Source organism: Lathyrus oleraceus, chromosome 4 (assembly GCF_024323335.1).
Source record: "Lathyrus oleraceus cultivar Zhongwan6 chromosome 4, CAAS_Psat_ZW6_1.0, whole genome shotgun sequence".
In the NCBI taxonomy this organism is placed as follows: Eukaryota; Viridiplantae; Streptophyta; class Magnoliopsida; order Fabales; family Fabaceae; genus Lathyrus; species Lathyrus oleraceus.
Window position 1 is genome coordinate 391,991,779 of NC_066582.1, and position 16,360 is coordinate 392,008,138.

At 37.6% G+C, this 16,360-nt stretch overlaps 1 protein-coding gene and 1 non-coding gene across 2 annotated transcripts; both read right to left on the reverse strand.

Moving 5' to 3' along the window:
- Positions 1–3,957: 3,957 nt before the first annotated feature.
- On the reverse strand, positions 3,958–4,302 carry LOC127137685 (vegetative cell wall protein gp1-like). The gene has a single exon (XM_051064121.1). The coding sequence runs from the start codon at positions 4,300–4,302 to the stop codon at positions 3,958–3,960; it is 345 nt and encodes a 114-aa protein (XP_050920078.1).
- Positions 4,303–14,207: 9,905 nt separating this feature from the next.
- Positions 14,208–14,314, reverse strand: LOC127077557 (small nucleolar RNA R71). The gene has a single exon (XR_007787353.1). It is a non-coding gene; the product is annotated as a small nucleolar RNA R71 (small nucleolar RNA).
- Between the last annotated feature and the right edge of the window lie 2,046 nt (positions 14,315–16,360).

Below are 16,360 nucleotides of genomic sequence, written 5' to 3' on the forward strand. Positions count from 1 at the left end.
AGGCTTTGTAATCAAAAGCAACGCATAAGATTAAAACATTTAAACTGGATCCTATGGTTGAGATGTATGACAACACATCACCGGAGCCAGAGCTGCGGTCTTCTTCTCTGGTGGACCTCACCGGACAGGTCCACCATCAACCATCACCAAAATGAAAAAGCAAGACATGGAATTAAAGAAAAAATGCTCAGGAGCTCGAATCTGACCTCAATTTTGTCCAATTCCAAGTATATAAAAAGATACAGGGATTTGAACTTTGAGGATCATGAACTGAGTTGCTTCGATTTGACCTCAAAGCAACTCAATCTTCTTGCCTATATTGATAGGACTTCAGACAACCAAAAATCACAAAAAAATGGTGAATAATTGAGAGAGAATCGAAGAGAAGAAGTTTCTGAAAAATCACATTCGAGTTGATCTAATTCCACTTGATCTTGATCTGGATTTGATTGCTTTCTCTTCCTCTTGCTTGCAGAAGTCAATTGAGATGAAAAGGGAAGTGAATTTCTAGAGTTTGAACTTCCAAACAGAAGATGAAGTTCAAGCTCGATTTCAAGAGAAATCTTAAAAAATTCTATGGCAATGGGGGTTTGAATCAGTCTAGCAAAGCTTGGGCAAGGTGTTGATGAAGTTATGATCACAATGCACTTCTATTTATAGGCTATGGGATTGATATTTGCACACTTCCAATTTTGGAAAAATTTGAATTTCTCTCTTGCATGGATGCATGGGCGTGCACTAGGCCCATGAGATGATGTAATCTGATCCATAGTTCAATGTTCATCATGCTTAAATCATATTAGAAGTCCATGCAAATGTGTATGAAAAGTGGAAGTTGAAATTATCCAAATGGTGCTTTAACTTACACCCATGTGCAAGTCCCTTAATTTTGATCCAAATGAGATGATATTGGACTTTTTCGAAAGGTGAGATCAAGGAGAACAACTTTCATGTTGAACACTTTTTCATTTTAAGCTTGGATAATGATGCATTTTGAGGTGAAACTTTGGGAAATCAAACATATTTGAAAATTTTCTAAGTCCCAAGTCAAATGTTCACTTCTTCCATATTAAATAACTTTTTCTATGGACTTCAAATGAGAAACGTTACTTCATAAAAGTTGTATCTCTTTAAAACCTATTCAATTTGGTCACAAATTTTACCTTATTTGGATTTTTCATGAAGGAGTTATGCATTTTAGAAGTTGAGGAAAATAACTTGTTCAATGGTATTGGCCCAAAATGACCTATAATGTTTCCTCTTGGCACATGCAATTGCAAGTTGAATTTGCACTTCCTCCAAACATAAAAGTTGAATTAGACCTCTTTAATTTGATCATGAAATTTTAATGGATTTCATATCATAAAAATTGAGCAAGTTATAGTCTTGGGGAGTTAACCTCCAAACTAGGGTTCAGACAAAATGACCTATAATTTGTCACCATGAAAAATGACTTTCCAAGCAAAACTAGATCTGGACCTAAACATGAAAGTTGTTTGTAATGTCATTTAAAGTAACTTTAAACTTGGAATCATTTTGATATAACAAAAATTGTAGGAGATAGGGTCTAGGGACCAACTTGCTAGCTTGACATTATCTTGACTTTTGGGACTCGTGGAGGATCATATACGCATAATATGATGTAATGTGAAGTATCCCTTAAAATATTTGATCAGTTATTGAAGAAACTTGTTGAAGAAGCAACACAAGATACCCAGATGAATTAAGGTTTCCAAGGCAAACCAACTCCAAACTCTTAATGATTTCTTGATCAAAATAACATGAGAAGAACATGGGGATACATATATTATACTTATTTAAGGTAGAGAAAAATAAGAAATGGGGGTTTGAATTATTTTGGAAAATAAAAACTTTTTAAGAACTTAGACACACACAAAAAAAAGAATTCAACACAGAATTTTATATTGGTTCGCTTGAAATTCAAAGATACTTCAGTCCACCCGGCCAAGGTGATTTCTCCTTCAAAAAGGAATTAATCCACTAATCTTGAAAGATTACACAAACAACCGTCTAAGAGAAATAATCCCTTAACCCTCTCAAGTATTCAGACTTCACAGAGTCACTTGAGGAAATATCTTAGCAATGATATGATAAGTAATGAACAGTGCTTCTAACAATAAGCAAATATTACAGAATATAAGAGCAATAAATGTTTTCATGTTAGAGCAGCAACTCGTGAGAGAGTGAAAAGAAAGTAATGGAAGAAATGTATTCTCGTGTATCGGGTGTATGACTTGTGAAGCGTTTCATCCTTTTTATAGGAGAATGAGAAGACCGTTAGGTGTTAATGACAGAATCTTGGTCATTGAAGAGTGATTAATGTCATTAATCTCCTTGTTCTTTCCAAAGCAGTATGCAACACAATAACTTCTTTCTAAAAATAGTTTCTTTCCAAAGGCAATTTTCTTCAATGTTAAGTTTCCTTGAGTCAGCGAATCCTGTAGTCAGAGTCTTTATTTAGCAATGCTCGCCTTATATCTGACTTTATCAGAGTTCCTCTTTATTTGACTTCTTCATAATGTGTGTCTTCAGAGTCTGGATTCATTCTTCTCTATCAGAGTTCCTGACTTTAGTTTTGCTAGCGGCTGTGTTGGATCAGAGTCAGGGTCTTCTGGTCACGTATCTTCTGAGTAGTATCTTAGCGCTTGATTCTATATCTGATGGTTGTCTATCTGATTTGTTTTGATCAGAGTCCTGCACACTTAGATGAATTTCTTTAGGGTACCATTTTTGTTTCATCCTTTGTTATCATCAAAATCTTAGAGATACATTGTAGAACTAAATTTGTTCTTACAATCTCCCCCTTTTTGATAATGACAAAACAAGTCAGAGTAATAATAAAACAGTACGAATATCTTAGAACCAGATAAAGGGAATGAACTCCCCCTGAGTTAAATCATCAGATTTAACAGAAGTTCTTAACGGACCTTCCTTATGTAGAGTTGGTTTTATGCCTTAGCTATTATCCTGCATAACTTTAGTTGTCATAAGTTATTAAGATTTTATAAATTTTTGCAGTGCCTTGAGAGGTTTTAGATATATGTTTTCATCAAAGTTGTTTTAGTTCTCCCCCTTTTTGTCAGAATCAAAAGACTTAGAAAAAAATAGGCAAGAAACGGATATTCATATAACAGAGAAAATCAGGGACAGATAGGCAGCAACGAAAGCATAGATCAGAAAGCAGAAAGAAACATCAGAAGAAAAAGCAACAAACAAAGAGCTTAAGTGCCTAAGGGTTTGGGGGTGGAGGCATCCTTTGGAGCAGCTGAGTCAGCAGGTTCTGAATGTTGGTGTTGGCGGAATCCTGGTGATCTAACCTAGCTCGTACCACTTGTTGTTCCTTTTGCAATTCCTCTAGAGTCTTCAAGACCAGAGGAGCAAAACCAGAGGTAAATTGCTCCCCCTGAGTCAAAGCATCAGCCCTGGCCTTGGCAACTACCTCTATAGTAATGTGTGTTGCTTCTTCAGTGTTGGCTTTTGCTTTTGCCTCAGCCTCAGCAGCAGCAGCAGCTTCAGCAGCATCCTTTTCTTCAGCTTCTCTGATCCTCTGCTCTTCTTCCAGGCGAGCTTTATCTTTTGCTTCCTTTCTGGCCTTTTCCTCGGCCTCTCTGGCAAGCGAGCTTGGAGCCTTATACCAGCATCTCTGATGAAGTCGTTGTGGACTTGTTCAGAGAGGCCTTTCAGTTTGGAGGCTTCAGAGGTCATCCATTTGATCACTCTATTCCAGTGGATCCTTACTACAGAGGGATCATCACTGTTGCCAGAGTTGATAGACAAAGACTTGATCTTCTCCACTGAAGACTCTACAAAAATAGTTATTGCTTCTTCTAAGGTGGGGAAGGCAGTTTCGTGTTCAGAGTTAGAGGTTGAGGAGGATGGAGGAGTTTGGTTGATGTCATCTGTATTTAGAATAGGAGTGATGACGGCAGCAGAGGTTTATGGTGGGGGAATATCAGAGGGAGATGGTGTTGTTTGTTCGGGTTGAGGATTTGGTTGAGGTTTAAATGGTGAGGGTATTGGTTGTTCAAGAGGTGTATTAGGTTGTGTAGGTGGTGGTGTTTGAGGTAAATCATATGGAGGTGGATTTTGTTGTGCGGGTGGTGGGGAAGTGACTTTAGGTTCAGGTTCAGTTTGCGATGGTTGTTGAGATGCCAGAGCACGAGCTTGAAGTTGAGCTGGAGTGGGGGATGAGGGGTCAGAGGGTTCATTGTCAGAGGAGAGAATATAGTATGGTGGGTATGAAGGTGAGAATGATGATGGTGAGGTAGTTTCATTCAGCATTTCTGCTTCAGAAACGGGTAGTGTGGTGGTTGCAAGGTTAAATTTGAGAGATGGTGGGTTAGAGGTTATGGTGGTTGAGGGGGGTGTTTCATATCAGGTGTATCTGGGAGTGGTTTAGGCAAGATAAGAAGCAATAGGCTTAAGTTTTACAGAGTGGGAAGGAGGTATAGACTTACTTGGAGAGTCAGCCAGAGGGACTGGAGGTCTTGACCCAGAAATTTCTCCCAGCTTTGCCTTCTTCGCCTTCTTAGACTTCTCAGAGGGCTCTCGCATCCTCTTCATGAAGTTTGGTGGATGCTCAGGTATCCAGTCCACTGAGAACTTAGAAATGTCCACCCCTTGGTTTACAAGATCTTGTAGATAGTAAGCTACCACTTCTGGAGGGTCAATCTTGAAGAACAAATAGAGATTGTTGGGAATCTTTCTCTGATCCTTGAGTGCTTTCCAGGAAGTGTCTAGAGTTGGTTTAGCTTTGAGTTGCTCAATTATCCCCATACCCTTCAGATTCTGAGCATTTAGAGGTCTCCTAGTGTCAACAGTGACATCCTCCATTAGATTGTGATGGATCAGGTGATCCACTAAGCCACTCTCGATTAGAACATCTGAGATAAGTCTTCCTAGAGGAATATAGTTTTTGGTCTTCATATTATTTCTAGTATCTTTGACAGAGTCTCTGAGATACTTGAAGAGCAGTGCTGGCAGACACAGTTTCAGCCCCTTGTGGATGCAGTACAGAATGCACTTCTGATCTGTGTTGATGTAGTCAGAAAAGTTTGATGCAGGGCGATGATGAATGGTTCCTAGGATGATCTTCAGCCAGACACGGAGATTCTGATGGAGTTCTTTGTTCTTGGAGTGTTTGCCCTCAGTGTTCTGTTGAAAGATAGTGGAGTTTATTTCCTAGGACAAGTATTTTGCCCTAGGGTTGATGTTGTAGATTCTTCTTCCTCATGTTTATTCCATATTTAAAAGGGAGGAAATTGATTTCTCAGTGATGACTATTTTGACTCCCAGAGCGTGAGAGACGATGTAGTGATCATTTGAGCCTGTGAAACGCCAGAATTCCTTCACCAGATATGTGTACACAGGGTCGTAGAGTCTCTGAAAATAGGTTTCCCACCCTTGCATTCTTAACTCTTTAGTTAGGTCTACGCCATTTCTCTTCATATTTTCAAAATCCACCAGTGATTCGCACAGTATCTCAAGCTTCTCAAATGGTGTTGCTAGGTGGATGTGAGGTTCACGGTAAAGAATGTGAGGTTCCGTGTAGATGGGGGTTGAGACAATGCCAGTAGTTGCAGTTGATTGTTGAGTATAAATGGGTGTTTGATCCGTTGAATCCATTTGTTGTGAGTAGTTGTAGACAGATTGTTGTTGAGCATCCATGTAGAACAATGTTGAAGATGAAGGTTTGAACGAAGAACTTGATGAAAATGCAGAAACCTTGATGAAGATGATAAAGAACTAAGAGAAAGAGGGTTTTTGTAGGCCGTGAGTGTAAAGTGTGAGATTGTGATGTGTGAAATGAATTTATACCCACATAGATGCATGCAAAACGACATCATTATAAGTAGTTTAGATGTTAAACAATTAAATGAAGCACGTTATCCAAGTTTGCACGTTCGGAGGAGAAATGATTATAGCCCATGATGGAGGTCTAATACCTAAATCAACATACTGCTCGAGGAGATTTCAAGAGTCTGTCTCTTGATTTCTTCTAGACAGTTGTCTAGAAGTTTTAAGGTCAGACGCATGATGCTCCACATGTTGATTTATTTTATCTTTAGGAATACCAAAGGGTTGGGTCCTGAGAATTTCTGATTCAGATGACTCCTAACTGGTAGAAGCATCAGAGTCAGATCCAGATACCAGATGTTTAATTCAGAGTCTTATTTTTCTATTTTAGAGAAGCACATTTATTCTTGACAAATTTGAATGTTTACATTTTTCAAAATAAAAGAGAATTTGTCTTCTGCGAGGGGTTTAGTAAAGATGTCAGCCCATTGAGGGTCTGTATCAATAAATTTTAAAGATATTACCCATTTCTGAACATAGTCTCTAAGGAAGTGATATTTTATTTCTATGTGCTTAGCTCTGGAATGCAATATAGGATTATTACTTGAGCAAATGGCAGTAGTATTATCACAAAAGATAGGAACGTTACTCTCAAAGATCAGAAGGTCTTCAAGTTGATTTTTCATCCATAGCATCTGAGTAGTGCAGAGTGACGCCAATATATATTTTGCTTCTATAATGGATAGGGCTATGGTTGATTGTCTTTTGCTAGCCCATGATATAAGATTATTTCCCAAGAACTGACAGTTCCCAGATGTACTTTTACGTTCCATTCTATCCCCTGCATAATCTGCATCACAATAACCAGAGAGCCTATACTCTGATGTTTTCTCATACATCAGGCCAAGGTTAGGGGTTCCTTTCATATGCCTGAGGATTCTTTAACAGCTGTTAAATGAGATTCCTTGGGATCTGCTTGGAATCTGGCACAGAGACATACATTAAAGAAAATATCAGGGCGTGTAGCCGTCAGATAGAGAAGATAGCCTATCATACCATGATAGAGCTTCTGACAAACCTTCTGGCTAGTTTCTTCCTTCTCAAGAATGCAGGTTGGATGCATTGGTGTCTTAGCGGGTTTGTATTCAGCCATTTCGAATTTCTTCAGAATGTCTTTTATGTACTTACTTTGGTATACGCAGGTAGCTTCTGAAGCTTGATTGATTTGAATTCCCAGAAAGAATTTTAGTTCTTGCATTAAGCTCATTTCAAATTTTGTCTGCATTAGCTTAGAGAATTCTTGACATACATAGGGGTTAGCTGAACCAAAAATAATGTCATCAACATATATCTGGCATATCATGAGATCATTTCTAATTTTTTTACAGAAGAGTGTAAAGTCAACCTTTCCTCTAATGAAATCATGTTCCAGAAGAAAATTACTTAATCTTTCATACCAAGCTCTAGGAGCTTGTTTTAGTCCATACATAGATTTCTTAAGTTTAAAAACGTGTTTTGGACATTTAGATTTTTCAAAACCTGGAGGTTGATTGACATATAATTCTTATGATATATAACCATTAAGGAATGCGCTCGTGACGTCCATCTAATATAGTTTGATGGAATGATTTACAGCAAATGAAACAAGTAAGTGAATAGATTTTAACCTGGCGACTGGGAAAAGGTTTCATTATAGTCAATGCCTTCTTGTTTTCTCATGCTAATGTGTCCCAAGCGTCTATGCCATACCCATTGCTCAATAGTTCCGGAGCCTCTGATTCTTCCTTTCTGATTTCCTCTGAAACCAACGAAGCCAACATCTTTAAGTTCCAGGCTTTGGAACATATACTTTCTTCCCGTCATGTGTCGCGAGCATCCAGAGTCCAGGTACCATGATTGGTGTCTTAACTCTGCTTCATAAGATATCTGCAACATAAACAATCTTATCCTTTGGTACCCATAATCTTTTGGGTCCTTTGTGATTAGTTTTCTCAGAGTTTCTTAGAGCTTTGGGTTTTCTAGCATTATCAAAACTTTGTGCTTGTGTATGTGTGTAGTGATAAGAAAAAGGAGATTTTGGTTTGTCATCTGTAGGGGATTTATCTTCACTGGGGACATGCCTTATCCCTCTTTTATTATTCTGACTAACTCCATAAATCATGGATGCCATTCTGCTTCTTTCTATCCCACTTTTCAAAAACTTTTGAAAAGATTTTTCATATTCATATATTATTGTGTTAGAAGTTTTTGGGGCTTGAGATAATGCTTCTTCAAGTTTTAAACATTGTTTATTTGTGGAGTCTCTTTCTTTTGTTAGAGTTAGGTTTTCATCTTTCAATTCTGAAACTGTTATCTCAAGCTTATCACATTGCTCGATGGTTCCTTCAAGAACCCTTTTTAGTGCTTTAAATTTTTATTTAAGTTTATGATATGAGTTCAAAGATTCAGAAAGTCATGATTCAAGGTCAGAGCGAGAAAGATCAAAAAATACCTCTTCATGATCAGATTCTCTATCTGATGTATTTCCAGAGGTGATAGCCATAAATGCAACATTTGCTTGTTCTTCAGAGTCTGATTTCAGAGGAATCAGATTCACTATCGTCCCAGGTATCCATTAGTCCCTTTTTGGTTTTGAATGAGCTTTTCTTGAAACTTTCTCTTTTGGAGCTCTCTTTCTTCAGGTTTGGACATTCGTTTCTGTAGTGACCTGTTTCCTTTCATTCATAGCATGTTATTTCTTTGTTTGACTTACCTCTGGAAGTTGATTCTGAGCGATATCCCTTGGGTCTTGGTCTTTTGAAGTTGTTATTCCTTTTTCTCCAAAGTTGTTTTACTCTTCTGGTCAAAAGGGATAACTCTTCTTCATCGTCAGAGTCTTCCTTTTCAGAGTTGTCATTGTCTTCCTCTTCAGCTTGGAAGGCTTTGTTCCTTTCTGGTTTGCGTCTTTCAGATCTGGACTTCAGTGCTACAAACTTGATCTTCTTTTGAGGCTCGTCTTTCTCAAGTTCTATCTCATGACTTCTGAGTGAACTGACGAGTTCCTCAAGGCTGATATTGTTCAGATCTTTTGATAACTTTAATGCTATGACCATTGGTCTCCACTTCTTTGGCAAGCTTCTGACTATCTTTTTGACATGATTTGCAGTTGTGTAGCCCTTGTCCAGAACTTTGAGTCCTGCAATTAAAGTTTGAAATCTAGAAAAGATTACCTCTATAGCTTCATCGTCCTCCATCTTGAAGGCTTCGTACTTCTGAATTAGAGCCAGAGCCTTTGTCTCTTTGACTTGAGAATTTCCTTCGTGAGTCATCCTCAGGGAGTCAAGTATCTCTTTAGATGTTTCCCTGTTGGTGATCTTTTCATATTCATTGTAGGAAATGGCATTTAGCAGTATCGTTCTGGCTTTGTGATGGTTTTTGAAGTCGCGCTTTTGATCATCTATCATTTTGCTTCTGGCAATGGCAACGCCAGCGTCAGACACAGGAGGTATGTAGCCGATTGTGACTATGTCCCATAGATCAGCATCATATCCCAGAAAGAAACTTTCAATTCGATCTTTCCAGTAATCAAATTTTTCTCCATCAAAGATTGGAGGTTTAGCATTGTAACAATCTCTTTCATTGGTGTTGGCCATAGTATTTTTCTCACGCTGGATCTCTCTACACTGTTAAGTGTTTGATTAGAAAATCAATAACAGAGTCGAAGCTCTAATACCAATTGAAGGTAGAGAAAAACAAGAAATGGGGTTTGAATTGTTTTGGAAAATAAAAGCTTTTTAAGAACTTAGACACAAAAAAAAAAGAATTCAACACAGAATTTTATATTGGTTCGCTTGAAATTCAAAGCTACTTCAGTCCACCTGGCCAAGGCGGTTTCTACTTCAAAAAGGACTTAATCAACTAATCTTGAAAGATTACACAAATAACCGTCTAAGAGAAATAATCCCTTAACCCCCTCAAGTATTCAAACTTCACAGAGTCACTTGAGGAAATATCTTAGCAATGATATGATTAGTAATGAACAATGCTTCTAACAATAAGCAAATATTACAGAATATAAGAGCAAGAAATGTTTTCACGTTAGAGCAGCAGCTCGTGAGAGAGTGAAAAGAAAGTAATTGAAGAAATGTATTCTCGTGTATCAGGTGTATGACTTGTGAAGCGTTCCATCCTTTTTATAGGAGAATGAGAAGACTGTTGGGTGTTAATGACAGAATCTTGGTCATTGAAGAGTGATTAACATCATTAATCTCCTTGTTCTTTCCAAAGCAGTATGGAGCAAATAACTTCTTTCTAAAAATAGTTTCTTTCCAAAAGCAATTTTCTTCAACGTTAAGTTTCCTTGAGTCAGCGAATCCTGTAGTCAGAGTCTTTATTTAGAAATGTTCGACTTGTATCTGACTTTATCAGAGTTTCTCTATATTTGACTTCTTTAGAATGTGCGTCTTCAGAGTCTGGATTCATTCTTCTCTATCAGAGTCTTCTGGTCACGTATCTTCTGAGTAGTATCTTAGCGCTTGATTTTGTATCTGATGGTTGTCTATCTGATTTGTTTTGTTCAGAGTCCTTCACACTTAGACGAATTTCGTTAGGGTACCATTTTTGTTTCATCCTTTGTTATCATGAAAATCTTAGAGATGCATTGTAGAACTAAATTTGTTCTTACACTTAGAACCAATGTGAACCATTTCATGATTGAGCTCCTTGCATTGAGGGCCTCAAACCCTAGATATGAGATTGATAGAGCATAGGTGAGAACACACACTACCTACAAAAGCAACAAACTATGTATATTGACATATTTTTGGAATTTTTGTTATAAATAATAGAAAATGAAGTATGATACAATAAAATATGCTTGGTGATCTCTTCCAATGCAAACCCAGTGAATGGGGGGTAAGGAGGATGCCAACTTGTGATCCCAATGCTAATGCATATGATGAGATAGCATGAGAGATCTTAGGGTCAAAATTGGGGTCTTATAGTACCGTGAAAAATAGTGGGGTTGTGGTTAAAGTTGAGCTCATGTGCTTCTCTAGTTTGAAAAATAAGAATCTTGTACTAGCATCTAAAACGTACTTTGAGGTCATTTAAGAGATTATGGATATAGATTGTGTTACTTTTAAAGTGCCTTTATTTAAGTGCAAGTGGAATCACACACTTATGAATTAGGATTCACACGGGTTGATCTTCGAAAGGCGACTTATATGAATGAACCATTCATTATGGCATCCTACGCAAAACAAATTTTTTATGTCACTGATCCTTATAGTACAAGATGATCAATTATTCTACAAGGAAATATATTCCTGATAGAGATGAAAGTCAAGATTTAAATTTTGATACCCACTCTTTCGTAACACATGCACATCTCTCATTAGAAGAAAATGATTTCAATGATGATGTGCATGTTATTCGTCATGGTCATCAAGATGCGGTATGGTAAAATTAGTAAGTAAATATTTTAAATCACTTAATAACATTTATTTACTCATTTATCTTTTTATATTCTTTTTACTAAAGATTTATTATTGTTGTTGTTTATGATCTTAATTGCTTTCAAATCTTGTTCAAATTATAGGTGCTTAACAACCAGTGACAAATCAAAGAAGAGAACTTTTGGACGGCCTACAAGACTTTTCATTTTGGTTATTGCTTTTGTTGGTTAATCGTTGTTTTAGTTTTAGTTTGTTGTAAAATTAGAAGGTGTACCTTTTCCATTTTGAATTTGCAAATGGTGTAAACAATGAATATTGGTACAATAATTTTGTTTGAGAAACGGGCAAAAGGTACAAAGTATCACTATTATAAATAATATATTTTATGATGAAACTTTCACCTCATCCAACAAAAATTGAGGTGTAAACCATAGACGCGTCACTTTTTAATTTATTTTTTTAAAGTATCCCATATATTCTCTCGATTTAGTTGGAAACCGATGGGTAAAGTATTTAGATGACGCACATTCGAATCTCAGTAACTACATTTTAGCATTTTTTAATTTTTTAAAATATTTTAATGACATATTACATCGATTTTGTTGAAAACCAATGGATAAAATATGTATAGGACACGTCTTCGAATCCCAGCAACTATATTTTTATAACCTATTACCTTAGTTTTGCTGAAAGCATAGGGGTAAATGATAACACTGAAATTCACCGTATTTTCGACTCCAATTTCGCATGCATTTTAGTAGTTTTATTGTCATTTTTTTGTGTTATTACTATGTTTCTCTTTGTTTTCAGGTTTTTTTAATCGGAGCCCCGATCGAGAAAATGAGTGAAAAAGAGCTAAAAACCCTAAAATTCAGCATTTTGTACTTGTGGCTCCCACTGTGGCTGACGCCATAGACCCTGCCATGACGTGTCCCAGCTCAACTTCCCTCAACTGCCACGTTCCCCACTACTTCCACTAAGGCGCCTCAGATTGGCCTTGTGGCGGGCGCCACAAGAGGAAAAGTTTTCCCTCCCATTTTCAAGTTGAAGGGCATCCTTGTCATTTCCATCATTTTACTCTCTTATAAATAGAGACTCGAAATCACTTATTCAACCATCCAAACTTAGAGCAGAGGAAGATCCAAACTTAGAGCAGAGGAAAACTTAGAGAAAACTTTGTTTCACTTAGGCATATATTCAGTATTTTAAAGTGGTAATCGCTTCGCATTGGGGTGTTACCACAATTGTGTAATCAAGTCTGTGATTAAGTCTGTAATCGAGTTTGGAGCACTTTGGAAGGAAGTTAGTCCTGCCGCCATTTTCATTTCCGCTTTGCATTTTATTCAACCCTCCGATTGGAGCAGGTTTTTATTACTTCGCTTTACTTTATTTATTTCCCGCACTGCCTTTACTTTATTTATTTCTCGCACTCGCTTTACTTTATTTATTTCTCGCACTCGCTTTACTTTATTTATTTCTCGCACTCGCACTTTACTTTTATTTATTTCCCGCACTTGCACTTTACTTTATTTATTTCTCGCACTCGCTTTACTTTTTATTTACTTTCCGCACTCGCTTTACTTTTATTTAAATTAATGCACTTTTACTTTACCATGTCTAACTAAATCTATAAGGTTAGAATGTGAGGATCGTAATTGAACCGATAATCCGTACAATTGTTCGTAGAAACACTTAAGGGCTATTTTAACTTTCAACTTAAGTTTTCCCGCACTTCAATTTCCGTTGGGTAAGATCGAAAGCCGTCTAACGTCTATTTAAACTTAATTGTTTTTAACTATTTCAAAAACAGCGAAAGCGCTTTGTTTAGTTCATTAGGAGTCTTATCTTAAGAAGAAAAGAGATTTTAAAACTATTTTCGAACGCGTTTATAAGTTTAGAGTCTGGTTCATGAGAACCTCTTTTGGTTAAGAAATCCAGGTTAAAATACTTTTCAACTTAGTCAAGATACTATATTTCTTAAAAATAGGTTTACTACTCTAACGCAATGCGCGCCTTTTTATAAGTGACAATAAGAGGGTTTGATTAGGGAGTACAACTCGGTTCTGAATATGCGAAAGCGACAGTTCCGGTTAAATTGGTTCTTTTCAAAGTAGGAAACACTGTCCATAAGTAGTTCTATTAGCAAGTACTTGGATTATTAATTGATTATGTGAATTACATTCGACCCTGTCTTTATTAATTGAACTTTATTCAATACTTTACTTTTCATTGCACACTCTAAAAACACCTATTTTGATTACCTTTGATAAACACCATAACAATAAATAACGATAGATTGACACTTGGTCTCTGTGGATTCGACAATCTTTTATATTACTCTGACGCGTTCGTATACTTGCGAAAAACACGCATCAAGTTTTTGGCGCCGTTGCCGGGGACCAATTTCGTCAAATTTCATTTCCCTATTGTTATATCGTTTAGACTTAGGCTATTTCCCGCCGGTCAATGCGAAGAACTCACAGCACCGGAAGTTTAAGCTTAGTATATCCTCTGGCAGAACATGAACGTTACGCTCGCGCACGTTTATTCTTTCATAGAATTAAGAGAGCTATGGCCGAAGATCAAAACCAAAGACCTCTTAAGGATTTCGCTCAACCATCCAACGAAGAACCTAGTTCTAGTATAGTAAACCCAACCATCCCAGCTAATAATTTTGAACTTAAACCCTCCCTGTTGCAACTAGTGCAACAGAGACAATTCACAGGTCTCGCTACTGAGAACCCAAACCAACATTTAAAAATATTTCTTCAATTAGCAGACACTTTTAAAGCCAATGGAGCTTCTCCTGAGGCAATACGTTTAAGATTATTCCCTTTTTCCCTCAGAGATAAAGCCATATCATGGTTAGATTCCCTTCCACCCAATTCCATTATGACTTGGGATAACCTTAGAAGAGTATTTCTTGCTAGATATTTTCCCCCAAGTAAGACCGTCGTTCTTCGAAACCATATAACTAGATTTACCCAAAACCAAGGAGAATCATTGTCCAAAGCTTGGGAGAGATATAAAGAGTTGTTACGAGCATGCCCATATCATGGTTTAGAAAATTGGTTAATCATTCAAACCTTCTATAATGGACTTCACTATAACACCAAGATGACCATCGACGCTGCCGCAGGCGGTGCTCTAATGAACAAAGCTTACCCTGAAGCTAGTGCCCTCATCGAAGATATGGCTCAAAACCATCAATCATAGGGAGTCAAACGAGTGACAGTTGAGAAGAAGGAAGCCCAAGGTGGAGTGCGTGAACTAAGCTCTATAGACATGATGCAAGCTAAAATGGACGCATTAGCCCTTAAGGTCGAGCATATGTGCATAAACCCGAATATTGTAGCCGCAGTTTCGTCGGATTGTGAGATATGTGGAACCAAAGGACACCAATCTGCATAATGCAGTCTATTAAACGAAACCCACTCTGAGCAAGTGAACTACACCCAAGGGAACCCATACTCTAATACCTATAACCCTGGATGGAGGAATCACCCGAACTTCTCCTATAAAAACAGTAACCCAATCCAAAATAATGCACCTCCGAGACCTAGTTATCAAACCCCAAGATCAAATCAACCTATGCAACTTGTGCCACCAAAGCCGAGCCTTGAGAAAATTATGGAAAATTTTATCACCGCTCAAACCCAACAAAACAAGGAGTTCATGAACCAAAACATTCATGTTAACGAATTGATTACCTAGTTAGGAGCCAAGGTTGACCAAATAGTTACTCATACCAAGATGCTTGAAACCCAGATCTCTCGGGTAGCTTTAAACCAAGCCCCTCAGACCACACCTGGAGGACAGTTCCCTGGACAACCTCAACAAAATCCGAGAGGACAAGCCAATGTCATTACCCTACGAAGTGGGAACGCTTATGATGAGCCGCCAAACCCAAATTGAGTGAACCAAAAAATTCTAAGGAATGTACCAAACCCACGGATGAAGTAAAGGAACCAGAGGAATCTGAAAACCGGGAAGGTCGAGAAAAAGGAGAAGAACCTAAAGATAAAACTTATGTACCACCCCCGCCATATAAACCACCTATACCATATCCGCAAAGACTCAAACAAACCCAGATCAATAACCAGTATCAAAAATTTATTAAAGTTATAGAAAAACTTCACGTAGAAATCCCTTTCACAGAAGCCATCACCCAAATACCTTCTTATGCAAAGTTTCTCAAAGACATCCATACCAACAAACGTAGACTTGACGATCCGAAGCCTTTGGAGTGTAATGCTATTTCCGAGAAATTAGCCAAAAAAGATAAAGATTCTGGAAATTTCTTCATTCCTTGTCTTTTGGGTAGTCATGTCATCGAAAAAACTTTTCTAGACTTAGGAGCTCGTGTGAGCTTAATGCCTTTAGCGGTTTGTGAGAGGTTAAACTTAGGAGAATTACAGCCCACTAAGATGTCGCTTCAGTTAGCCGATAGATCTGTTAAGTATCCGATAGGCATCTTAGAAGATGTCCCTGTTAGGATAGGTCAGTTATTTATCCCTACTGATTTTGTTGTCATGGACATCAAAGAGGACAATGATATACCAATCCTTCTAGGTAGACCAATCGTATCGACTGCATGAGCCATAATAGATGTCAAGAGAGGAAAGTTGACCTTTGAGGTAGGTGACGAGAAAATAGAATTTATACTTTCGAAATTTCTTATGGCACCTGTGATGGGAGACGCATGTTATCCCTTAGATATCATTGATGAATGTGTTAGAGAATTAAAACAAGAAGAAATTATAAAAACAATTAAGTTACCACCAACTCTCATAATGGAAGATGATGACTTTAAGAAACCCTACATCGATGATAACCTTTACGAATGTTTATCCCTTACCCCATATCCTATGACATGCCCTAAGAAACCAACCTTAGAACTTAAGGAACTGCCTAAGAACCTGAGATATGAGTTCCTCGATGAAGAGATGAACCGTCCAATCATAATCAGTGTTACCTTGAGCCAAGAGGAAATAAACCAACTTTTAGACGTTTTACGAAGATATCCCTCAGCCTTAGGATATAATATCTCTGACCTGAAAGGTATAAGCCCATCCGTATGCATGCATCGGATTTCGCTCGAAGAAGAT